This window comes from Drosophila virilis, chromosome 4 (genome assembly GCF_030788295.1).
Source record: "Drosophila virilis strain 15010-1051.87 chromosome 4, Dvir_AGI_RSII-ME, whole genome shotgun sequence".
Taxonomy (NCBI): domain Eukaryota; kingdom Metazoa; phylum Arthropoda; class Insecta; order Diptera; family Drosophilidae; genus Drosophila; species Drosophila virilis.
This window is the reverse complement of record NC_091546.1, coordinates 24,604,795-24,630,905: the sequence shown is the minus strand read 5'-3', so window position 1 is coordinate 24,630,905 and position 26,111 is coordinate 24,604,795. Positions and strand designations below refer to the sequence as shown.

Below are 26,111 nucleotides of genomic sequence, written 5' to 3'. Positions count from 1 at the left end.
ATTATCTTCCGTGGCGATAGCAATCGCAATCTTACATTAAGCGACCACAGTAATTTGCATATTTGAATTATCGAAAAATAAAAGCCAAAATAAATTTAAAAAAAATTATTTGTAAATGAATTGTTAATGTGAGCAATAAATTTGATCCAGAATTAAAAATGGTCTTAAGGCCCCTTGAAATACTATAAGCTCACGGTTTTTTCTATAAGTGCAAAAATATCGTTTCATTGCGTTCTTCTGATTTTATATACAAAATATCAATATATTTGTTTTATTTATTTTTTTGTTTGTTTTGTTTTTAGTTGACATTGAATCATGGATAAGCGTACTTGTGAAATTAATAAAACTCAATTCATTACTTTAAAATTGAATATTACGTTAAAAACTAAACTTAAAAACGAAAATTATTTTTTTAGTTCTGCTTTTTTTGTGCGTTTTTCTTTTTCATTCCAGGCTTAAAAATATGAACACTAAATGTTTAATTTAACCTAAGTGAATAATTTTACTATATTTTTTTGTTGTTGTTGTTTTTGTTTTTGAATATACATTCGTTGCCATAGAGATATTGTACACGTATATAATAATATATTATATGTGTTTTAGCAGTGTGTGCGGGTCTGTGTGTGTGTGTGTGTGTATATAGATATATATATATAGTTATATACAGATTGATTTGCTTAGCAAATTATGGCAAATTATTCTACAATAAAAATGTTGCAAATACATATACATTTATGCTTGATTGTGTTTGTAATTTAATTCATGTTAATTGTTTTTGTTTTTTTTTTTTTCATTTGCCAATTCTCATTACAAATATTATCTTCATGTCAGCTTAGGTATTTCTATACATATATTTATATATATATATATATATGTATGTATTGTATATATATATATATTTATGGGGTTAGTAGTGTTAATTGTTTGTATGAATGAATGAATATGCCGCATTAGCATTAGTCGTTGTTAATTTTGGTGCATGTGCCCTCAACTTATCGGTTAATTTTAGTATATTAGTCAAGTATATAGTGCATAGACTTTTGGCTGGATTAAAGATTAGTTTGTTAATACCTCGCGCCATGATTTGAGTTTGTGATTTAACTGAGGGAATGAGTGTCTGAGTGTGTGTGTGTTTTCTGACGTGTTCTCTCTGTACAATTTAAATGTAACTAGACTTTTTCCTAAAGTGTATTGTTCTTTATAAAATATGCCAACGCTGAGTCTGAAGTCTATAATAAATACATACTGCTCAACTTTAAGTTGGCAAAAACAAGAAATAATAATTATTTATAAACTTAAGTTGAATTCAATTTTGCCTTGGATTTAAGCATGACTATAAACTATATTGTAAACATTAAAATTATATATTGTTTTATATTATATAGATACACATAATTTAAATAGGCATTGTTTTTGTTTTGTTTTTGTTTGGGCAGCGATTTGCGAGCAAAGTGCAAATTAAAAGAGAAAAAACAAAAAAGCGCGCGCTTATGAAATTTCAATTAAATATTTTTTAAACATTTGGAATTAGGCAACTAATAACTTTTCACTTAACATAAATAATTTATAATATTTTTTTTTTTAGATATTTATATATATATATATGTATTAGAAACACTTAATATTTAAATCTGTTAGGGCGGGCGTGTGTGTGCTTGAGAGAGAGACAGTGGACAGGCCTTTAGAGCGCCTAGGCGCGACTGCTTCCGCTTCCGCTCCCGCTGGCGCTGCTGTTGTCGGCGCCAGAAGTCGCAGGATTCTTGTGACTGCCAATTGACTGGAGCGGCTGACGAACGCTGGAGCTGCTCGCCGACTTAATTGCTGCGGCTGTGGCTGTTGCTGGCACGTCCTCCTCATCGCCCAGATACTCATCCGGCTTGTGACTAGAGGCCGGCGGCGTTAGCAGACTCTCTGGAGCGCGCAGTGCCGTCGCCGGCGAGGCCTGAGTGCGAGCACGCATCTCATGCAATGTATTCTGTGCAAACAGCAGTTCATCCTAAGAATTTCAAAATATTAGCGAAAATTTAAGCAAAGTAGCCTTAAGCTGTTCCTACTCCTTTTTTTTTAGATACTTACATACATATCCATTGTGATTGTGTGCGTCTGAATGATGTGCGAGTCATCGGTGGTAATGTTCGGGCAGATATGGGCCAGTCCAAACTTATTTGTCACTTGCTCGTTCTGTTCATTCAGCTGCAGATAGGGCGCCTTCTTGGATACGACATGGAAAAAGGGCTCCATCCAGCGCGCGCAGGCCTGCACAGCTTGCCAATCCAGGCCCGAACAGCGCAACGCGGTCTCACTAAAAGCAGAAAGCAGAAGGTAAACGTGAGTATGGAAGAAGCGTGGAAAATGGGTGGTTTGTGCAATCCTTAAAAAGTTCTCTCGAATATAGGTGAAAATCTATTGAATACATTTTTATGTATTCACTAAAAAGCAAAAAGCTTTCTAGATATCAAACTTACCGGTTGAATGTATGACTTATGGCTGCCGCGGCCAAAATCGAGTAGGGATAATTGGCCATGCCCACATCCAGGGTGCACAGATCGAGCAGCTGCGACGTTTGCACAAACTCGTAGGCCTTAAACTGTGGATAGATGAAGGCATCATCTGCCTCGCCGGCTATCGCCTGTTTGCCAAATGAGGCCGGCGTGCGATTGTTAACGATGAGTTGCATATAAACGCCCAGCCAGGCGGTTACTGTGATGGGGCAAATGTCCCAGCCGAGCGCCAGCAGCAGCAGCTTCTCATGCTGCAGTATGTCCCGCTCAGTGCAGGCACCATCCGTCACATAGGCGAATTCACTGATTTTTGGCGGATAGATTTCCTCCACTTTGGCGGCAACAAACAGGCACGTGATGCCAATCAGCTGCAGATGGGTCTTTTGCACCTGGCGACCGGAATGCAAATAGCGATCCAGATAGTCCACAGCCAGGTAGAAGGTCTCGCGATGCAACTTATACACCTCGCAGACCTCGTTCAGCCAGTCGAGCAGTATGGCACGCATGCGCGGCTGCAGACCCGGGTGCTGCTCTAGCATGCTGCTGCTGCGCAGGTGCGAATCCTCTTCATCCCGTTTGCACATCAGTTTCCAGACGTCTGCAGCGTTGGCCCAGGAGAGGGCGGGCAACGGGCACTGACGCAGAGTTATCTCCCCCGCGGGCGACATGCAATTGTAGCTGTTGTGGTCGGCGACATCCTTTTGAGCATTAAATTTGCTCAACGCATCCTTGCTGACGGCACGGCTGCCATTGCTCGGCGGATGCGCCAGCTGCTGAGTAGCCGGCGTCCGTTCACCATTTTGACTGCGACCGGTGACCGTTGAGGAGGCGGGCGAAGAGCTCGATGAATTTATTTCCTCATCGTCTTCCACATCGTTGTCGTCCTCGTCGTCATCCTCCTCGTCGAAGGAGTACTCCTCACAGCTGTCGTCCAGCAGCTCGTCAACATCAACATCAGCCTTTGACTGCTCCATGGCTCCATAGGGCACCACTCCCGCCAGCTGTTTGGCACCGCGATCTGGACTGGGCGGACTGTCTGGGCTATCGGGCAGCGGACTGTGCGGCGCCTCCGGCAGCTCCTCCGCCGGCGAACTGCGAATGCTGAGCAGCTCCTGGGCATTCAGCGCCGTCTCGCTGGTCGTCGAAGTCACCGGCGATGTGTACACCGAGGAAGCCACCGAGGAGCGATCGCTCTGGTCGCTGCCATAAGCCACACCAGCCAAACGCTGTTGGCGTTTGGCCGATGGCGGTTCGTAGCCAAGTTCAGGATCCTGTAAAACGAAAGGAATTTAGTTTTAAGTAAAATTGTTAACAATAAAAAATAAAGTAAAATGTGTGCTATATTATTTTGAATAAATATACAAATATGGTCGATCATATTAAAATCAAATATTAATATTAATTCAATTATAATATTAAATATAAAATAATAAAGAAGGGCGTTTGACAAAAATTAAACTTGATATTTAATCAATTTAGGCTTTTAGCAAATTTAAAAAATATTAAATAATTAGAAGGACAACCGTTTTTGTCGACAATTATTAATTAAATGAATCTCAAGAAATTTCATTTAATGTATTTCATCAAGAATAAGAAATAATCTTGTCGATCGGAAACTAGATAGATCTTCCATTTGATCATAACAATCTTCCATATAATATCAGCCAGCTTAAGCTCTCGACGGATCATAACAAGATAAAACTAATATATATAAGCTTATCTAATATATAATCCATATATTACCATCTATTGCCATACTAGACATTCTAGAATCAACTTGAGACTCAACTATCTCAGCTGTAAAAGTCTTATCTTAATATATAGATTAAATTGATGTAGATTTTTACCATTTCAATGAATTTGCGCTTCTGTTCCAACTTCATAATAACATTAACAACAATTTTGATAAAGATGCCGAAACAAAGATGAAATCGAAAGCAAGGATCACACGCAAGGAAAACGTGTTTCGAATTAATTGGCAGACACTTCAAAGAGGATCCACAAATAATTGTGAATTTATGTGGGCACGCCTGTCAAAAGGCTGACCTTAATCCTGGCCGTCGTCTTATAATACGAAACACCCGCACAATAAACCGCATACACACCAGAGAACTTCAAAAGGATATATGTTCAGCCGGGGTTTCAGTTCCTGATAACAATAACACTTTTTCCTCGCGACTGGGAAACGTGGGAGAGTGTTTACAATGTGTGTGTGTGTGTGTGTGTGTGTGTGTGTATAGAGAGTTTGTATGTGTGTGTATTGCACTTTTGCTAGAGTTAAAAGTTATTTATGTTATTATTATTTTTAATATTATTATTTTATAATTTTATTATTTTTATTATTATTATTTTTATTATTATTATTTTTACTATTATTATTTTTAATATTATTATTTTTAAATATTATTATTTTTAATATTATTGTTTTTAATATTATTATATATTTTTTTAAATATTATTTGTATTATTATATTTAGCAGCAGTCTTTGGTTGTTTTGTCGCGTTTAGTTCTTTGGTATGATTAAAGTGTGTCTTGGCACTTAAAACATTTATTTATTTTATTTTTTTTTTTTAATTTTGATTTTTTATCGCGCTGCTGTTGATCTTGCGAAATCCGGTTCCTAAATTAGTTTTTTGCACTCGGTTCAGTCTCTCGTTTTCTGCATCTGCTTGAGGTATATATTTCTTGTTTATTCCTTTTGCTCAGCAACAACAACGAATCATTTTCTTGGACTTCTTTTTTTTTTTTTTTCACCGCTCTCTGCTCGTCGTGTACCAAACGCGTTGACTTGCGCTGTGCAACTGAGCTGATCGAGGCTCGTTCCAGATCGCCGATCCCCGAACCCTGCCAACCCGAACCCCGGTTTGTTAACTTCGTTGCGCCGTCGTTATCCTGCCCGAAGGTTGCATTTAGACATTTAGGGGTTGCAATACCGAAACAGGATCGACAACTGATCGCCCGTTCGCTGTCTCGTTCGCTCCCGCTCTGTCAATCTGCCAGCTTTATTGAGTCTGGCCGGGGTTCCTGGGTTCGATTTCTTGAGACGCGCAACGTCGCGTTGTTTTTGTTGTTTTCGCATTGCATTTGGGTGTTTATCAGCCAAGTAAGCAGCAGCAGCTACAAATCCCTGTGACGGCTGCTGCTGCTGCGGCTGATCCTTTTTACAATTATTTTTGTCAACTTCTTTCAGGTAGACACTCGGCCAGAAATCACTACCTACTCCGCTCCTCCCGTTGCCGTCGTATTATCGCCTTTTTGGCTCGAGCTCAAGCTGCAGTCTTAGCTCTTGCTTAGAAACCGTCTTTTTTCGTTGTCTTTCACAATAAATTATCTCTATTTTTTTCTTTTTTGGCATTGCATTTGGGGCGTTACTAAAGCCAAAATGTAGAGCTGAGCTAAAGGCACCACAGATCAAAGTGAAGATCAGCAGCAGATGTGCAAAAATTAAACCACTTTGTCAACTAAAGACTGAAATAAATAGTTATGCAAAGGAGAAAATTGTTGCTTTTTCGGTTCACAGTTCAAACTAAAATTCTTGCCTTTTATTTCAACTGCTGAAGCTTCGAGTCTTGGTTAAGGATTTTTGAACTTTCTCTAAATTAATTCAATCAAATTTTCAAATCAAATATACGAACAAAATTTGTATGATTTTCTGGTTAGGGTAGGGAATTCCGTGTACAAATCCTTTGAACAATTTGAAACAGATCTCGCTGCAAAACTCCTTAACCCAACATTCCCTCAAAAAAGGGCGTGTCAATGTGACACATCATAAAAGCTTAACAATTTCCTCAGTCCAAGGAGGCTCGTTAAAGATTTTTCACATAATTTGTACGAAAATAAGCTGCAGTAAAATGAGGGAAAAAATTTAACGATATTTATGTGACACATTTAATTGTTTGAGTAGGTCTGCCAAAAAGATAGAGGAGAAAGGAAGAGGCAAGACAACTGAAGACAAGACAGACGGGCAAATAATGAGAAGTAGAGAAGAAGAAATAGTTCCGAGGCGCATGACAAATTTAATTTCTTATTTCTGGCACAAAATGCAACCCTCATGGCTTAGACACAGGGAATGCCAAAATGGCCAATGGACACATGTCATGCTTATCTAGGGTATATGCAATGCTATGTAATTAAAATCAAAGCGTGCAATGGCATAAGAAATTCTGGACCAACTCTGGTGCGTGTCGCTGTCGCTGAGAACATCTGCCGTTTGCTTGACTGAGTCTGGTCAAGAATTCTGGATTTCTTGGCAAATAAATAAAATATTTATGCTGTGTGAACCCAATGTGATTGCATTGATCCTACCTCCGGCTACTGCTCCGGCTCCTGCTGCTGCTGCTGCTGCTGCTGTGTGAATTTAGTGAACTGTAAAGTGGGCTGAAAGGAGTTTTGTGTGTGGACCAGGCGTAAAGGGGTTGTGCTCAAGCTTAACAAGGGTTAAACTGCGTTGCCCCCTGCTTAAGGTTGGCTCAAGATTTGTATTTTTCACTGCAGCTGCTGTCTCAAGAACTTGTACTTGCAGCAAAGCCAAACAGCCCACAGAGTGCACCCAAAACATCACTCGAAATAACAACTGGGAGTCCATTTGAACATTTGAGCAGATGATGCAATCGACAATTGTCCCCGACAGCGTTGTCAACGTTGTCAACCTCATAAGTCGCAGCATCGTTTCTGTTCTGCTTAGCCTCAGTTGTCCATTGTATTGGACCCTAAAGTCCTGTGCCGTAATCTTTCGTCTGCCGTTACGTTCGCTTGCATTCGCCTTGTAAATACCGAAACACCTTTCCTTTTTTTTTTTTTTGCTTGCTTGCTTGCTTGCTCTGCCCCGTCTTGGTTCCCTTCGGTTGGCGTGGGTCCAGGTGTAACTTTTATTATTGTTTGTGTGTGTGTGTGTGTTTCTCTCTGTGTGTGTAACAGGCATTGTGCTCTGTAGTTTCATTTTGTTGTGCTCGCCCCCGTCCAAGTTTCTTTCATAACATTTAATTTCGTATTTTTTTCCCCCCCGTTTCTTTTCTTCATTTGATAATTGTTAATATGTTGCAATAGGCAGCTGCTAGTTGCACGAGTGGCATGAGCTAATTTTCCTGTTAGAAACTCCTCAACTTTCAATTATTTGACTAGCTGGCGTTTTGCGTCTTTTTCTGTTCCAAGTTCTTGTCATAAATTTCAAAATAAATATCTGTTTTTCAATTAGACTCCGGCTCATAAATGGATTCTTAAAAACGTTTTGAACACGCTTTAAGAATTAGACAACATTTGATGCGACGTTAATTTGGCTTATGCAACTTTACAGCCATTAATTTCACCTTAACTTTTTGTGTCTAAATTTTCGTATATTTCTTTGACAGCAAATGGTATATATCTTCTAAGTAGATCGATCGTAAGATCTATGGAAAATGTTTAAAAATTGCTGTAGGCAAATTAAACAATAACTTTAATTTCTTAGGTCAATTGAATGTAATTTAAATATGTATTACGCGTAAATGCAGCGTTCATTCAGTGAATCAATCAATGACTCATATCGGTCAATCAACCAAGTAGTCGATAAGTAACTCGGTCGGTCAATCATTCAATCAGTCAGACAGTCAGTCAAGCAGTATTTCAGTTGGTCAATTACTCTGTCATTCTGTCGCAGAGTCAGTCAATCAAGACTGAGACAAATGGCAAACGTCGTGCTGTCCATTGCTCTAAATTAGCCGAAAAGCCTGTCACATTGTGCCAAGCTTTCTGGCTCTCAGTTTATAAATGATATGCAAACATGCCGCATGTCCCGAAGGACACACACTGGACACACAATAACAAACACTCATATTTCGTGGCAGTGCGGAAAATGACCCCTGGTCAGCAGCAGCGGAGAAAGGGGTTAATGGGTGTCAGTTATTTTTTCGCGGTTGTCCGCATGACTTGCATGAAATTTATCATCGCCAGGGAAAAGCGAAAACTTCATTATGAAAATCTCTGCATGAAGAAAAATCCGACTGTCCGAGTAAAGACGCAGGACGCAACTTGAAGTATCATGTAATTAATCATGCAATTGGTTAGACTGCATGACCAAAGGGATTAAGCAAAGGTCCTGCGGCCGCAATTGTTGCGGCAGTTACGCAGCATTACAGAGTGCAAAGCGGAGGCAAATGAATTTTGAATATGAAATACGAGAGGGGAAATAAATGAAATGTATATATAAACTAATTCCAAAGTGATTCGAACATTGATACAACAACTGATCTAGTAATAATATCTAATAATATATATAAGCCTTTTCTCTCGCTTTCATATAAAGATGTATTTCGAAGTATTTCATGCGTATCTAGAGCGAAATATTATTCTGTGCGCAGATTAGATAAGGAACTCGCAGGGTTGTAGAACCTCAAGACAGATGGTGCCTTGTTGCTGTAGATATATTGCAATAAATTAAAGGAAAGTTTCCTTCTCTAAAAAATTTTAAATTTGGAATTTTGAACTTTAATTACTTTTTGTAGATAAATACATATATATTAACGGTAAGGTTTCTTCTTTAAAAAAGTTTTAAGCTTTAAATTGCAATAGGTAAAAAGAAAGAAGGCAAGATATATTTTATAAATATTTTAAATTTTTTATAAAAAAATAATTTGAAATTACCTTTGGAACCTATTCAACTAATCACTGTATAAATCACTTGTCTAAATGAAGATAATTCTCAACTTTTCTTTAAAAAAACGAGTCCAAGCTTAAATTTAATCAACTCAATTTGATTCCAACAAATGCTGTCAATTCTTAAGCTCCAAAATAACCTGAGAATTCTTGAGCTTAAAGCCAAGGTTTTTTTTGTATATCAAGCAAAACGAAACCCTTCGTCCAAGAACACATCTTCATTTCACTTAAACTCAACTTTTGCATTGATTCCCAGCAACTGTCATGCTTGTGTTTCCCAAGCTAAATGAAATCCTCTTATAATTACAATTTACACAAAAAAAATCAAAGGAAAACTCGTCAAATTACAACGATTTTTCCTTGTCTATCCCAAGCTGGGATGCCTGGGAAACATCGACAGCTACAACAACAAGAAGAACCTTAGAACGAGCCAGCTTGAAAATCAAGTTTGCTTCAATGTGTGTGCGCTGACTTGACAGAAATCAAGCACAAGTCCTGCACTTGATTGTGGCAAGGACCCGCAGCGAGATACGATGAAAAGCCCCCTTCCGAATTCGGGTGAAAAAGAAGCGAAAACAAAGGTGGTACCGATTTCATGCTTACAAGACACAACAAAAAAACTTATTAAAAAAAATAAAAAAAAAAACAACAATGTTGGAATCTCTGCACATATCACGCACAAAAGGGTTTGCATTACACTGACAAATTGGTAAAATAATACCATAATTTTTATCCTTTTGCGCGAGCTAAACAAATATTGTATAATATTTCAGGCCAGAAGAGAAAGGCGAAGAGAAAACCCGAACTCAGCATAATTAAGCCTGAGCAACCATAACGCGTCCCATAAACAGATGACAGACTGTAGAGCAGAGTACTTGCGATAAGAAAATGATTTGCATAAATATTTAACGGAAATCTAATGAGCAGCAGGACATAACACATTTGCATAAGGATGGCTACTGTCCCATGTCAGGACGGACCGGTAATGCAGCCATTTCTCAAACGCTGCTGCAAATGTCGTCTCGATGAATATTTAATTAGATGGTGCGATCCTTGAAAGGTAAAGGTAAAAAAAAAAAAAAAGGATAAGTGCAACCCCATTTCGTGCGGTTCGTTCTTGTTGTGGTTAAGGCGCATCCGCTCGTACCATCCCGTCTTGATCTAGTTGCTTGCTTCACGCACGACAACACAGCCTGCAGGCAGCTAAGCCCCAACCTAAGCTACGACTATCGCACAATTTCAATTTCAAAAAATTGTAAACTTCTTAACGGACATTTTGCCAAGGCCTTGACTTTTAGGTCCTGCGCAAAACCCACCCCTGGTGGACATGTCCCCGGCGGCTCAAGGTGTGCGCGCGCATGCGCAACGTTCTCAAACATCAACATCAACTTCGACGTCGACGTCGTCGTCTGTCTGTCCTTTGTCCTTGGTCCTACTGTGCATATGCTCAGCATATTGCAAGAGCATAGGAATTCTTAGTCGACTGCTTGAGGCAGGGGTCGGGGGCAAAAAACAAACACGCTACCAGAATGACATTTGTTTTGCAGCCTATATAAAACATAAACTGGGGTAGAGTCGCCGTGTTTTTTTGCAAAAACCAACCCAACGCTTGCCAACAAATTTTCTGCAAGTTCATTGCTCGCAGCCTGTCAGTATAAAAAAATACAAAAATATAATGCTACTACTACACATGCACATAAAGTACACAGCCAGCAAATCCTTTGCACCAACACAGCTGCCTATCGTCCATCAGGAGCCGGCGCGTTGTCTGTGCCGTGTGCCCTCCATTGTGCCAGGCTTTGATTGCAGCTACTTGAGAACGCAGCACGCCAAGACAGAAGCCCCGACTTGCCCAGCGGGCAGAGTAGAGAGCGTAATGTGCCTTTTCATAAGTAGCATTTATTTTTGGGCTGCAGCATTGTGTTTGCCTCCGCCAGAATGCAGCCAAATAAGTGCCAAGTGGCTGAGATTTTGTACGTGACCAACGGCTTATTTGGCTAGAGATCAGGCAACAAAAGATCAAATCGGCAGCCGAGTCCTTAAAATAACATATGCATATATATTCTAAATGAAAACGTTAACAAGCTAATTGAACGATCGCCCGGATAAAATCACTCACATTGAAGGTTCTGAAAAGACCTCCTTTTCGACTGCACTAAATATCAGCAGATCACTAAAAGGATCAGTGCTAAACTAAGATCCGTAAATATATATTTTAAGTATAATCAACAGTTTCGAAGGTGCAAGATCCTAGGCAGGATCATTGGCACACAAAAAAAAAAAAACAAATGAATCTTTGAAAAACCGAAATTGAAGTATTTTAATAATTAAAGATCTGCATTTATCAATATTAAATATTATATTCAAATGAAAATATAAAAATGTGCCAGCACTAATTCAAAGAATAAATTTCGATCAAGATCAGTAAACAATATAATAATAAATAGGTTTCTGATTTAAACCAAATAGTTGAAGGTCACTTTAAAATTAATCAGTTATATTTTATTTACATCTTCTATTTATTAATTCAAATACAAAAGATTTTCCATGCATAGAAATTAATAGTTGTACTGAAAAGCCCGATAGCTGGCACTCAAAATTAATGATAATTTTAGTTGAAAATAATTTCCTATTTCCTGTTTTACTTTTGCTCGGGTCTAATAACAAACTGATGAGCTAATGCCTAAGATCAAAGTCTACAAAACAGAAACCAGAGTGACAAGATCATGAGAGGCAATAAAGATGAATAAAGCACCGCACAGTGCACGTTTCATTCATACATTGGGCACAGTGGTCCAAAAGTTGTTTACTTAGCAGCAAATCGAAAGCTTGTATAGCCCAAAGCAAAATGGTAAACGAACGTGCATTTTCTATCAATGGGAACTACTTTACATGTACAAATTGTTTCTTGATATTCTTTAATGCATGAGAAAATAGTTGGAACACATTTTATATAGAGTCACGTCCAGATTTTTACCATAGTGCATTGAGCAAATATTAAGCTGATCATGCCAAGATCGTTAGGGTCATTGACAAGCCGCTGAAGCGCTTGGCATTTCCTTGATAAGATTGCAAATTACGAGCGGCACACACACACACACACACACACACACACAGACACACAGATACAGCGAGCACTGATATCAGAGGCGCCATAGACTGTATTTACTCACAATACAAACTAGAGAACTAAAACCTTATCGCTAGTGGGGTATAAAAAGATACTACTCACCTTAGTGGGTGATGAGCGACGTTTGCGCTTGCAACTGCCGGTCATAAGATTTGCGGAAGATGATGCATTTATTTGACCAAAGCATGGATACATATCCACCGAATTGGATACGTCGCTCCAGATAACTAGACGATCTGTGGCTGTGGATGCTGCTCCGCTGCAGTTAGTCTGTTTGCTGGCGGGGGTGACTGCGACGGCGTGCTCTTGATTTTCATTGCTGCTGCTGGTTGTGTTGGCACTGCAAAAGGAAAGCAAACAACATGCTGTACAGTTGGCAACTACACGAGAATTTGCAATGGGCCTGGGGAAACTCAATGCCACTCAATCAAAAATTGGGAAAAAGATAGCAAAAGAAAGCAAGGCAAGGCCCTGCTCAAGTACATATAGGGGCGCAGGCATAAATTCATTGAATTTTGACAGGCGCCCATCGGCTACATGAATATATATTTAACATCCGGGAAATTGTAATCGAGAGGCTGGGAGACGCCTCATTTTTGAATTTTTCACGACCCTTTACATTTACAAAAATTAAGCAATTTTGGCAAATTTGCATGCACATTATGCATAATGCAAGAGGAAGTGTAACTGTTATTAGAATATTCTATCAGGCAGATGTTTATCTCAGCCCAAAGAAAACTGCACTTCAGGCAATTCGTTGCGCGAATTTTACCATTTTGCAACTCGAGAAGTTCGCTCGTTTAACCCTTAACGGCAGCTCATCTTGCAAATCAACAAAAGGTGCCAAAAGGGGTTCATTAAAAAAACGTCTTCAAAATAAGAAGAAAACAACGGTTCGGCTTGCCGAAGTTTAAATACTCTTGCCGCCATATATTGATATACCATTTATTATTTAAAAGATATTAATGAAATGAGTTTTCTTAAAAAAATTTTAAAATATAAAATATGATTGAAATCAGCCAAAAACATACTTCGAATAACAGTTTGTTTCGGGTTTCAATCTAATCTGCAAGATAAAGTTTTTTAGGTTTAGCAAAAATGTAAATAAGATATCCAAAAATTACTTATTCGGAAAAAAAAATAAACTACTTTTGATAGAAGCCAATTTTTTTTTTTTTTTTTTTGAGCAATATGATATACTGGACTGATCAACCCGATTTGTCAATGTATAAACAGATTCTTGGCAAGCTTTAGATAAATTTTGACAACTTAGAAAGACACTTGATAGAGAATTGCAGTGTACAAGCTTTGTGACATAATCATAATAGCCACGGCAAGAGTATAAGCGAGAAAGGGCCTGGTTGCACATAAATTCAAATGCTAAGCCATTTTTCTTTGGCCAAAGGATCGGCAGAAGGCTTGTGCTTTGATGCTCGTCTTGGCGGCCCTCTCTCTCTCTCTTTTTCTCCCCCCGCTGGCTGGATGCTTTATCGATCGCGTTTAATGGTTTAATGAACAAGAAAAAGTAATCACGTAGTAAATTACAAGGAAATGGAATCGCTTAGAAATGAGTTATAGCCGCAAGCCGCGAGCGAGTGCGAAAGAGAGAGAGAGAGAGAGAGGCAGAGTTAAAAAAGGGGTCTAAGGACTAATGGCGCGTACGTGCTAGCGACCGCACACACATAAGTTTTTTTGTTGTCTTGCTTTTTTTTTGTCAACGGTAGGTCAATAGGGTGCTAGGCCCTGGTTAAAGGTTCAAATCGGAGAAATTTGTCAATTTGTTCGCGGTGAAAGTTCGTTCGCTGTAAAAGACGCAGCGTGGAAAAATTCTCAGTTGGCATCTATTTTGGTTCTATGACTGGGTGTGAAAACGTAGGTAAAAAGCGGCAGCTGTAGCATCTTAACGCAATCAAAACTATGGAATGGGCAAATATTCCCGGGGGGTAGCTACGCCATATGACAATCAATGAAGCTCCGAGTTCAGTGGAATGTAAAGGTAAGTAAATATATCAAATATGCATTGCAGACATATTATTATGCGAAGGTACAGGATTTCCTATACATAAAAGAAAGTAATATGTCTGGGAAATACGAGGGATAGGGCAGCAAAGTAATCCATGGTAAAAGCTATTTCTTATTTCATATAAGGATTAGGAATCAATATATTGATATTTGAATAATGCAATATTTTTACATTTTTCTTTCATTTGAAGTTAAAATATTAAAATTCTTAAGTCAAGCATTCGATAACTTAATTTTTGGACGCTCGTTCTTATATGAATTGCCTGCAACAGAAAAAATGAACGTCTTTTCACAGTCAGACATGGCTTAATGGACCTGATTAAAGTTTCTTCAGCTATTTCAAAATATTCCCATTATAGTATTTCAACCTAAATTTCTATTGACTGGCTCTCATTTCTACAATTCGTAAGCATTTCTCACGTAATTTTTCAAAAATGGTTGCCCTCAAAAGTATGCAACACTTTTTGCGCAAAACATAACCTCACAAAAGCATAAAACTTGATCCGTTGATGATTAAAAGAATTCCGTTATACTATGTTTCGGGTGACATATTTTTTTTGCGCAACATATACCAATAATTATGTCGCACACATGTTTGACCACGAACTTTATGTCCATAAAATGGACTATCACTTAAGTGATCGAAGAGGAAGGGGGAGGACAGCACGGAGTTGCGAGGGTCGCAACTGACAAGGCCCAAATGACTGGGCAATTATGCAATTATATTGAAGCGCGCACTGGGCCAGAGAGGGGGGCGGGTATTAAACTCAATTAATTTCCAGGCCAAAAGCAGGTCGGCACTGAAAAGCTAAAAAGCCACAAATTGTATGACAACATTATCAGCATGCGGCACGAATGATGTGGCAAGGTTAGGCTGGGACTGTCAACCACCTCGGAGCAGTTGATCGGGACAACAACTGACAGCGACTAAACACTTTTCTAATGACTTTTTCGCGCGCAATTATTTACTAATCACACGCAGGACACCGAAACAGGACCTTTTCGCTAGGTCACAGGCTATAGGAATTTTTGTTATGTGTAGCGGAATGCGCTGCGGATGCGCCACTTGGTTATCAGAGTGGACTTCTTCTTTTTTTTTTAACACCTACAACAGCTGTTCGATTTGTGTCCTTTTTTGGAACAAAAAAAAAATAGTCGCTGTTGCAGTGAAAATGCATTTTAGATTATCGCACTTGGCTCGAAGCTAGGGGCAACTGCGGGTAGTCAGCCATAACCAGTTGGCCCGTCACTTTATAATTACGAAAATGTTATTAGATAAACATCATCGGTCGCCTTTGTTAGTTGGTGGCTAACAGTTCTAGGCTACCAGGACAGTATGGGGGTAAGGAAGTGTCTGTCGTTGTCGCCACAGGAAGTCAGTTAGTGTATAGCAATAGGAAAATTAAAAACAAAAATTCTCTTTGTAAGTATTAGACAGTTGGGTTTTTAGTTCTCTCATGTGGGGTGTTAATTGCTTGGTTTGGCTTTGAAAAAAGGAAGTCCACACGACATAGCCGCACTTAATGCGTGTAGGAAGTCGCAAGGAAGTACAGAGGAAACGCAACGTATTTCCGAACTTCTTCTTGAGAAAATGCTTAGAATGATATATTTAGTTGTAATAGATACAAGTTTTTGACTAGAAACATGCCCACCTCCAGGCTCTTATATAGTAGACATTTATTTTTCCTGCTAAAAAAAAACTAATCCACAGTGAGAACTCTAAATTGAATAACTATTTTGATATATGTATAATACATATATATTACAGTTTCTACTCATGTCTCATTAAACTTAACCAGGAATTAAGACATGTTTTTAAGAACCAGAAAATGTACACAATAACTGACCGGAGGAAATACCTTAGCAGGTAGGAAAAGAACTGTACAATATAAGTTCTCTGGGGCCTGCTAATCCCTAGCAAAACATGAAGATAAAGATAATACATAAGAAATGTCTTAATATTGTACAAATATATGGGAATTTGTAAAAGCAAAATAAATAAAAATATGCTGTAAATAATATAAAATAATAAGTAAACATTTAGTGAATTAAAATAGAATATCCGATATTTTAATATTTAAAAAAAAAAAAAGTAAAAATTAAGTGTAGAAAAAACTCACCTCTTGGCATATAAATCCATAATTGTACGGCCGTGAAATGCCGTTGAAGTTAAAATTTGAATATCAATAATTTTTTTTATTTGTAGAGCTGCTCGATAAAGCAGAAACTGTTGTGCGAGTTATAATAAAGGAACTGCAAATGAAAAAAAATATACATACATTAAATAAATCGGTAAAAGCAAATAAAATTAAAAAATAAAACTAGAAAAGGTTAAGACATAACACACATATGTTGCAGGCTGTAAAAATTTACGAGTCACAAAAGTTATCGACAGTTAGGATCCTCTTCAAGGACTCAACACATGAGGCACAGATCGCAGCATGTGGTCCAAGCTACAGCCAAAACCCAAAACAAATTTGTTTACGTGCATTGCCTAGGCATTTCTCACATATATGATTTTTCTGTTTTTTTCACATTTTGTATTTTAGCAAATGCCAATGTAAATATTGAACTGTATTTTAGGATGATGTAAAATGAACGTGCCCGCCAGTAGATATTCAAATTACAAGCGGAAAAATAGCCAAGACAAATGCAGACATGGGTCAGCTGCGGATTAGACAGGTAGTTTTTGGTGAATAGTCATTTGATCATTTCGAGAATTTCCACGAGTCTCGATTAAGAGTCTGGCTGGACGTTTTCCTGCTGGTGTCAGGTGTTGCACGACGGCGCATGCGCCACGTCAACGTAAATGCTGGCTCTAGTGGAGGTTTTTTTGTTTTGTCTTTACGACAGACAGCAACACGCATAATTATATCGAGCTCTAATATGGTAGAGATCAATGCACCTGTTGTTGTGGCTATTTGCCTGCTGCCACTGCGGGGCAGGTGAATGCCCAAGGCAGCTGTTGATAGTCGGCACCCCAAACTGGTAATACCGAACCCTCCTCTCGTTATGCAGGCTGCTCCTAAAGGATTCCCTGTGTTCTGTCTCTAGATATACCCTGCACTCATGGCAAATTGCTAACAGAAGCTATATTATAAACCTATCGATACTTATCAAGCCTAGATTCTTCTCTGCATATACATATAAGAGCTAGATGAGTTAAACTCTTTTATTAAATACCAGCAAACACTTTTTCAGAGTGGAAGCCCAGCTGCCGCCTGTACTGGGTATCTTTTAGTCGGGCATTCTCGACTATATTCTCTGCCTATCGATACTTATCGATTAAAGTTTAGTTTCTTCTCTGCATATATAAAAGCTAGATGAGTTTCTACTGCTCTTTAAACATGTACTGGACCTACACCAAGCATGTACTGGGTATATTTTAGTCGGGCATTCTCGACTATCTTCTCTGCCTATCGATACTTATCGATTAAAGTTTAGATTCTTCTCTGCATATATAAGAGCCAGATGAGTTTCTGCTCCTACTTTAAACACCATCAAATCTGTAAGGGTATCTTTTAGTCGGTCACTTTTGACTCGAGCCCGCCTAGTAGTTATTTTTTATAGACATTACTTCTTTTCAATTCGTTGTAGTTGCAACTTCAATTGACTTCCCCTGCGCTAATTGCTCCGCGCATACGTATCCTGTCGCGTTTCCTTTTGCTCCTGCCTGGTTCCTGTTTCGGCTTTTCTTTTCCTTCTCATTGCTGTTGTTTTTGTTGTTGTTGTTGTTGCGCTTGCGCTGTGTGACATATGGGCCGGCGTTATTTTTGCCACGATTTATGTATGTGCCGCTTTTGTCTGGCATTCACTTTGACACCTCTCGCAGGATATAACTACCCCATTTTTACTGCTTTTTAGTTAACGACTTTCTTTTCTCCTGCTCCTCCTTGTTTGCCGCCCATCGTCTTTTCTTATACAATGTTTCCCATTTGTTCGGGGGGTTTTTCTCTCTTTTCTTCTTGGCTGTTTTTCCGGCAAAACATTTTTTTGCTTTTTTCGGACCATCATTTTTACACTAATTGCGGATATGCCTACTAATTAATTGCTGCCTTTTACATTTCTTCGTTTTATGGCTACCTCGAAAATTTTCAACCCCGCTTTTGACATGAACTGCAGAAATGCCTAATGTTGGTTTTTTCTCAACATCTTGTTGTATTAGCTCCCATATAACATTTTGTTTGAATGAAAGTCTGTAGAAACATGCATATAAATTATAAGGAACTTCTGATTATTTAATGAAAAATTTCAATACAATCGACGATTAATGCTTGACTAATAAATCACATGATCTTAACTAATAAATATAGATAAAGCATAAACTTTATATACAAATTTATTACTTTGTAATTGATCTACAGTTCAAACGAGCTTTAGCTGAGATCATGGCATTATATAGGGCTGTTGATCTTGTAGTATTGGAATTTATCGCTTTGCATCAGGTTAGATCGCATCTGACACTAATATATGAAGCCATCTTACCAGAGAGATGGCTTATTTAGTTCTCGGAAATGTGTTCATGACTTAATCGCTGCCACTAACATTAATAAATGACTTACTAATTCCACTGGCCACACGCAGCCCCGTCGGGGCTAAAGTCCTCCGACTAGGATAAAGCGGCGCTAATGAAGATTAAGCTGTACTGGCAGAAGAGATGCTCGCGAGAGGAGTTCGCTATCAGTTAGCGAGAATTATGCGGCGACAGGTATACACATTTGTGTGCATGTATGTACGATAGACAGAGAGGAGGAGTTGGAGGAGTAGAACATGAAAGGCCCTATACAGCTTCCCAGGGCCTAATTAGACGAAGCATGAGTAAATTGTTTACCTGAAGGCCAAGGTCAACAACAATGAGATGCGAACGGATTTAACTGGAATTGTTTTCGAGGGCAAACGAGGAAGCAAAATTTCTTGTAGTACTCATATTTATTTTTATTTCTGTTTGAATGTGCTTACCCATGTATATATATATGTATATATATATAAATATATGTGTGTATATGTGCAACACACAATTTCCCACAAGGAAATGAAAAAGATACTCAAAACTCGAACTCGCAACTTGAGGTAAAAAGCGAACTGACGAAAAATGAGCAAAATGTGCAAAGAGAACGAGAGAGCGCGAGAGAGAGAGAGCGAGAGAGAGGAGGCATACAGCGGGCGAGCAAAACAGAAAACAGGTCCCTGGTTTCTGAACCCTTGGACCCATGGCCCTGGTCCCTTTGCCGAATTCCGAGACGCGTCTACGACGACTTCTTCTCTTCTTCTGCTGTCTGCGTCGCAAACTGCAATTTTGTGCGTCCTTTTTTGGTGTGTATCACAGTGCGAGTGTGTGTGTGTGTGTGCCAGTGTGTATATTTTGAGTTGTTTGTCATGATGTTGTTGCCGTGTTGCTATTGTTGTTGTCGCTGTTGCATGCATTTTGGGCTGCGCTTGCACAACGAGAAAAGATACATTCCTGAGATACTCAAGATAAATACATACACATATATACGTTGAGCATATACATATATATATGTATGTATGTAGATTGTATGTATCTGTAACATGAATTGTCTGGATTGTCAATGCCAATGCGTCCGCTTCTTGTGGTCGCCTGTGCGCTTCTGCAATTAGTGGGAACTCTAAGTGCCCGCACACTGGGCCAAAACAGGAAAGACCAAGCCGTACACCGTAAGAAAATTCGCATCTTGATTTCAACAAATGTTTATGTACATTACATGATTTGCTTAGAATTCATAAAAGATATAAATCAAGGCTGCCAAACATAACTGAACCCTATTAAAAAAAAGCTAGTTTGTTACCAGAAGAGGAGAAGAGCTTGCATCTACTTCTAAAATTGCCTAAAACCAAGTTCAACTAGATTAAAAACGAAAAGTTTTGGAAAGTGCTAAGTTCGAACTATAGCTGAGTTCAACAACTGAAGCTAAGGGAAATATACTCTCATTTTTCTATCGTTTAATAAACTTAAGTAATTAATGTCGAAACTCTATTGTTTTAATAAAATTTTAAGAGCTTGCCACAAACATGTACAATCCAACTAAGAGCTTTCCAAGTAAGCTTTAATCAAACGGAAATTCGACTCATTTTAAGCTTTTCTTGCTCTGACTATGAAACAGTTATGTACAATCCAACTAAGAGCTTTCCAAGTGAGCTTTAATCAAATGGAAATTCGCCTCATTTTAAGCTTTTCTTGCTCTGACTATGAAACATTTATGTACAATCCAACCAAGAGCTTGCTACAAATATGTACAATCCAACTAAGAGCTTTCCAAGTAAGCTTTAATCAAATGTAAATTCGCCTCATTTTTAAGCTTTTCTTGCTCTGACTATGAAGATGTGGAAAAATACTGTAACTCTTACAGCGATCTTCAAGAATGAGTTATTACTTATAATAATCATGGTATCAGGCACGTGTAATATAATTTTGAAAAAATAGCATTCCGATTTCTCTCAGCGTACGCGTGGGCATATGAATCTGTATCTGTGCCTGTAAATGTAAATGTATCTATAGCAATGGACTGCAGAGCGGTGCGTGTGAAAGTAACCAACGAGGCGACCAAATCTCAAAAAGAAAAAAAAAAAGTAAGTTCTTCAATGGGCTAGCCGTTCCAGGAATTGCCGGCCTTGAAGTAGCCGTTAGGCCAAGCCCGACGAACGATGCGCTCAATTGATTATTTAGTTTATATTTAGCAGCAGTCGTTTAAAAGGATGCGACTGCTTCAAGTGGCCGTCCACATATTATATATCCATACATATATCCGTCTGACTGTATCGATCTCATTCTCTCTCCCTCGACTTGTCTCTCTGCTATCCTTTTGTGTGTTTGCACGAGCATAACTGGAAACTGTTTATCATTGTTGTTTCTGCTTTCGACTGCCCTTTCAACTGCACAATCCCCACAATCCTCGGTCCGGGGTCCACGTCCAGCTAGGGCTTCATCTCAGCTTCGTCTGCCGCATTTGCAGCGACAAAAACCGTCGTCAGACAATGAAAAATGCTTTTCGATATATATGAGATAGTCACGATCCTATTTAATATTTGTAGGCCTCTCTCCTTCTCTCTCTCGCTCTCTCTCTCTCTCTCTCTCTCTCTCTCTCTCTGGATCTCTCGCCGCGCATAATTGAGAAATATTTTTACTTGGAATTTTCTTTAGGCTAAATGGGCAGGTGATGTTCGAAAATATAATAAATGCGTTTAATATGTGAATATATTTTGTTTGATTTTCTGCCGCATCACTTGAACAAGAAGATCTATCAAGTGTTAAACAAAGCGTGTAAATATTGAAAACGAAAATATTTACATTTTAACATGTTGCTAAGAAAGTGTTTTAACTCTTGAGCAAAACTCTAAAATACTCATTTAAATATTTACCATATATATATATATATATACATATATATCAAATAATATAATTTTATAAATATTTAATTTCACGCTCAAAAAAAAAAAACTTGAATCTTTTGTTTTGTTTTAGAACTTAACTCTAAGATAATAATAAAATTCTCGTCCATCCTTAAACCAAATCCAACATTAGCCAAGCTTTTCCCAGACCAAAATAAAAAATATATTTTTATATATAAAAAAAACTCATGACGCAACCGGCAAATAAACCCGCCCATTTTCGCGCCCAAAGTTTGCATAATAATAAAACAAAAAGAAAACAAATAAAGAAAAATAATACAAGTATTTCGCAAAAATGAAACAACAGCAAAACATTGAGAAAATGTCAGAGACAAGTACAAAAGCAAGACGCAAAAAAAAAAGCCTCAAGAAAACAACAACAGCAAAATGCAAAAGAGCGCAATAAAGAGGCAAAAAGAAAGTCACAAAACATTGAACAAATTGTAGCAGGTAATTTGAAACAAGCGGAGAAAAAGCAATAGCAAAAAATAAAAATATAACAAAAAGTAACCAACTGCTAAAACACACACACACACACACACACACACACGCACACGCACACTCTTAAATATCAATGAACCCCAGCAGCGTCGGGGCTTAGACCCCCAAGCAATATCACCACCTGCCCACCCGCTCGCCCCATTCTTTAAGTCTAGGCGGCAGCCACACGTACTACCAACAGATTTTGCGCCACTTTTGACATAATTCAGTTGCTTTGCTTGTTTTTTTCTTTTTTCTTGTCTGTTACTTGTTTTTTCTTTCTTTTTGTGCTGTGCGCTTTGCGCGTTTGCTTCGTTTTCGTCAAGTTTTCAAAAGGTTCGATTCGATGTTTTTTTTTTTTTTTCGCTTTGAGCTTTTCACGTCGGCGCATATCTCAAAAGCATGCAGCGCTGCCGACGTCGACGGCGACGTAGCATGTACTAAAAAGTTTTTGTTTCTTGTTGTTGTTGTGTCGAGAATGGTGAAAGAAAAAGTGGACGCAGAGAACTGCGCCGGCGTTGACAGCGGACGCCAACTGCGACAGCGACGCTTCGGTCTTCTCGTTATTCTGATTGGAATAAAACGGAAGAGCGCATTTCATAGTGTGCGTGCAGATGAGAGAGCGTAACATACGGGCTCCCAGACGGGGAGCGTGTCCATGTGTGTGTGTGTTGGTTATGGGGAAAATAAAAGCGAAGAGAACACAAGTAAAGTGGCGCGAATTGGGCGTTTGGTTGGCGCATTTTTGTTTTACCGCCCAAAATCTATTCGAATGGCGGGAAAAGTGCAATCGCCGACCGACACCACGAAAATATATGCGAATTGATTAGAAAGTGCCGGTGCCTGGTGTGCGGTTAATAATGTGCGTGTATGTGTGGGCGATTGCTCATGGCAGCTGAAAAATTGTCAAAATTCGGAGTTGCCAAACCAATTGGGGTCAAATGAGCCTGGAGCTGCGAGCAAACTTATGGGGCATGCGACCTCAACAATGCTGCGTTGCAATAGTTCACTGAACCTAGCTTTAATTCCAATTAGCAACGGAAACCTATATCCAATTCGACGTGTGCATGCCCAAGCAACACTTGCATCAACAACATAACTGTCGCCAATAAGAACGTAACGGTTACCGGTCTGCAGCAGGCAGACAATCTGCAAAATTTCTAATAAGAACAATTTGGCAAACGTCTCAACTTATATACGCATATGTATATATTTTATTATTTTTTTTTTTGGTGTGCGTTAGCTTATTGTTTTTGTAGCAAAAAATGCAAAGACACGACGGCACACTCGCGCACACACGCACACTAGCGGCATTCGCTATATCCCACACTTGTCACACGCGTAATTTTTACACATTTTTTTTTTTTTGTTCTTTCTTTTGGCTGTTTTACGGCTCTTGGGGCGTAGTTTTTTTTTCGTTTTTTTACCTTTAATTTGTGGTGCGTATTGTGCTCAATGCTATGCGCTGCTAGGCGTTAAGATTTGCATTTGGTAATTGAATATTATTTGCACTTGAAAAAATGTATATTTTTTTATACGTCGTCACACGCCGGCCACGAACTTCATCAAGCAGCAGCTGAGCAGTGATCAAAAAGATCGGTGTTCAGGCAGCGCGAATGACTCGAGGGAGAGCTAAATCAGAAAGAGAGCCAAGCGTTGACAGCGACGGCAGCGTCGGCGTCAGCAGAGGCAAGCAGCCAGGCAGGCAATGTGTGTGCATGTGAAACGCGCCAAAGAAGCACATCCAGCGCCAAAAAAAATGCAACAAACACACGGGCACAAGTTGTAGCTGTAGCTGTTGTTGTTGTTATTGTTGTTGTTGGTAACGCCAACTGACATTTAACAGAGAGAGAGAGAGAGAGAGAAAAGCAAACGGAGAGTGCCAGCGCAAGAGAGCACATCTGGCGCGCGCAAAAAATGCCAGCCAGGCAGAGGCAGAGTAGTGGAATGCGTGTGGCAGGAGCTTGCAGACCCCCTCAACGCCCCTTACCAAACACTTATATAGGAGTTAGTTGCGGATTATTGAATGGAGCTGAAGCAAGTGACGCTCCTTCTGAACCGCCATGTAGGCGGTTGAACAGTGTGTGAGTGTGTGCGTGTGTGTGACTGAGTGTAACAGCTGTTTTGTGGCGCTCGTTTAACGGGCGTTGCGCGCGCTACAGCTGTTAAAGCTGCCACCTGGGCAGAGAAAGATGTACTAATTAATAGGGCAGAACAAGTTGAAATTAATATTTTCTTCAAATTCAAATAGCATACACAATTTTATTGAAAAACTGTGTGAAATGCATATAATTGATTTTTTACATCAACATAAGACGCTACAAAGTCAATGAAATTGCATCATCCTTACAATATTTTAATTTAAATATACCTTTCACATTTCATAATTATTTAAGTTTAACAAAATTACACTGAAATCAACTAAATGGGTCAACTTGCTGACTGTTTACATTTACAGACTTTGCACACACTCAGTCTGACGATCTGCTGGCAACGCCGCTCACAACACAAACAAACATCGTTACTTTGTTGTTTTGTGCGCGCGGGATTTTGTCTTTTTTGACACCAACTTTGGCGGCCGCTAGTAACGTTTTTCTAAATGAAACCATATGGTTGCGCATATGCATTGGATTGGATAAAACACATAGAATCTAATTTGATAAAGTGTGCAAAAATCATTGCAAAATTGGGCAAGTTATGAATGAACAAAGTTGTGAATTTCCCGCGCGCGGGAAGCAACGTCGACGTCAGGCGCTCTCACGACAAAATGACAGCTGAGCTGAGCGACCTCTTGGGAGAGCGCGAGAGCGACGTTGACAGCGACGCTAACGTCGACGCTGGCGGCGGGCACAACTTTTTTCGTAGAACAAGGCAAGGGCAGAAAAAAAAAATTTAAGAAAAAAAATTTTTTTTAACCAAAAGCAACGGCATTGCATGTATTGGAATTGCAAAAACAACAAAGAGAAAAACAAAATATATATAAGAACGTAGCCAAAAGTGAAGCCGCTAATACGGAGCTTTGAACTTGCCTAGCGGACAATTGCTCACTCACCTGTTCCGGATGAAGACTTTCGGTGCTCGGGCAAGTGTTGCTCTTCTTCTTGTTGTTCTTGTTGTTGCTGTTGTTATGGATGATGTTGTTGCATTGGGGGTTGGTTAGGTGAGATGTGGTGCTCGCTATATGTATGCTGGGCAGCGAGCCACGCGCGCAGTTAGCACAGAAAATTAGTGTGTTCCAATGCGCTCCACGCGGATGAAAAAATATATAAATTGCACACGCACACACATAAACACAGCGACAACTCTCGGGTCTTTTTTTTTTTTTTTTTAGTTTTTTTTTGCCACACCGGCACACGCTCCAGTCAAGGCCAAATGCGATCGAAAATCCAGTTCGCCTGTGTATGCGTGTGTTTGGCGCAATTAGATCCACAATTTGAGGACCAACATCAAACCTTTTTCCGGCTGAGTTTCACAAAATTCAAGTGAACCAACTGCGCTGTCGCTGTTGCAGAGTGGAAGAGAGAACAGCGATAACAAAAAAAGAGCATTTTCTTAGTGATGATCGATACTCGGGCGCTGCACTCACCATTAAGCGATATTTCTTTTAGCACAGCGCGCAATTGCCATTCGCCGCGAAAAATGTAAACATTGAATGCCACGCACCAGCGGGCCAATTTCAAATTAAATTATTTACCATTTAACTAGCGCATATTTCAAGTTTTCACCATTCGCTGCTCTAAAAACACGGCACTTTATGCAATTAGTAAGCCAACAATATAATAAATATAAGCTTATGGCAACTGCTTCAAATTGCGTAAATAGTCTGGTAACGCTTTGTGTTCATGTTATTTAACTGTTTTTTTTTTATTGGGGTTTATTATTAAACTGGGTCAAAGGCGTATTTCTTGTTTTAGATTCGTTTTAGGATTTGCAGTTCTTG

General features: G+C 39.1%; 1 protein-coding gene across 4 annotated transcripts; it reads right to left on the bottom strand.

Annotated features, from left to right (window-relative positions):
- Nucleotides 1-475: 475 nt before the first annotated feature.
- On the bottom strand, nucleotides 476-25,772 carry CycE (cyclin E). 4 transcript variants are annotated; one of them, XM_032437513.2, is made up of 7 exons: nucleotides 25,758-25,772; nucleotides 25,224-25,673; nucleotides 16,405-16,537; nucleotides 12,365-12,602; nucleotides 2,466-3,772; nucleotides 2,077-2,302; nucleotides 476-1,996 (listed from the first exon to the last, which is right to left on the bottom strand). In XM_032437513.2, the coding sequence occupies exons 3-7, from the start codon at nucleotides 16,422-16,424 to the stop codon at nucleotides 1,691-1,693; spliced, it is 2,097 nt and encodes a 698-aa protein (XP_032293404.1). In that variant the 5' UTR covers nucleotides 16,425-16,537; nucleotides 25,224-25,673; nucleotides 25,758-25,772; the 3' UTR covers nucleotides 476-1,690. The 4 variants fall into 4 exon arrangements, with proteins under 4 accessions (XP_032293404.1, XP_015025176.1, XP_002057800.2 ...); XM_015169690.3 differs by lacking the exon at nucleotides 25,758-25,772 and having other exon boundaries at nucleotides 25,224-25,695; XM_002057764.4 differs by lacking the exons at nucleotides 25,224-25,673; nucleotides 25,758-25,772 and adding an exon at nucleotides 23,599-23,752.
- Nucleotides 25,773-26,111: the final 339 nt, after the last annotated feature.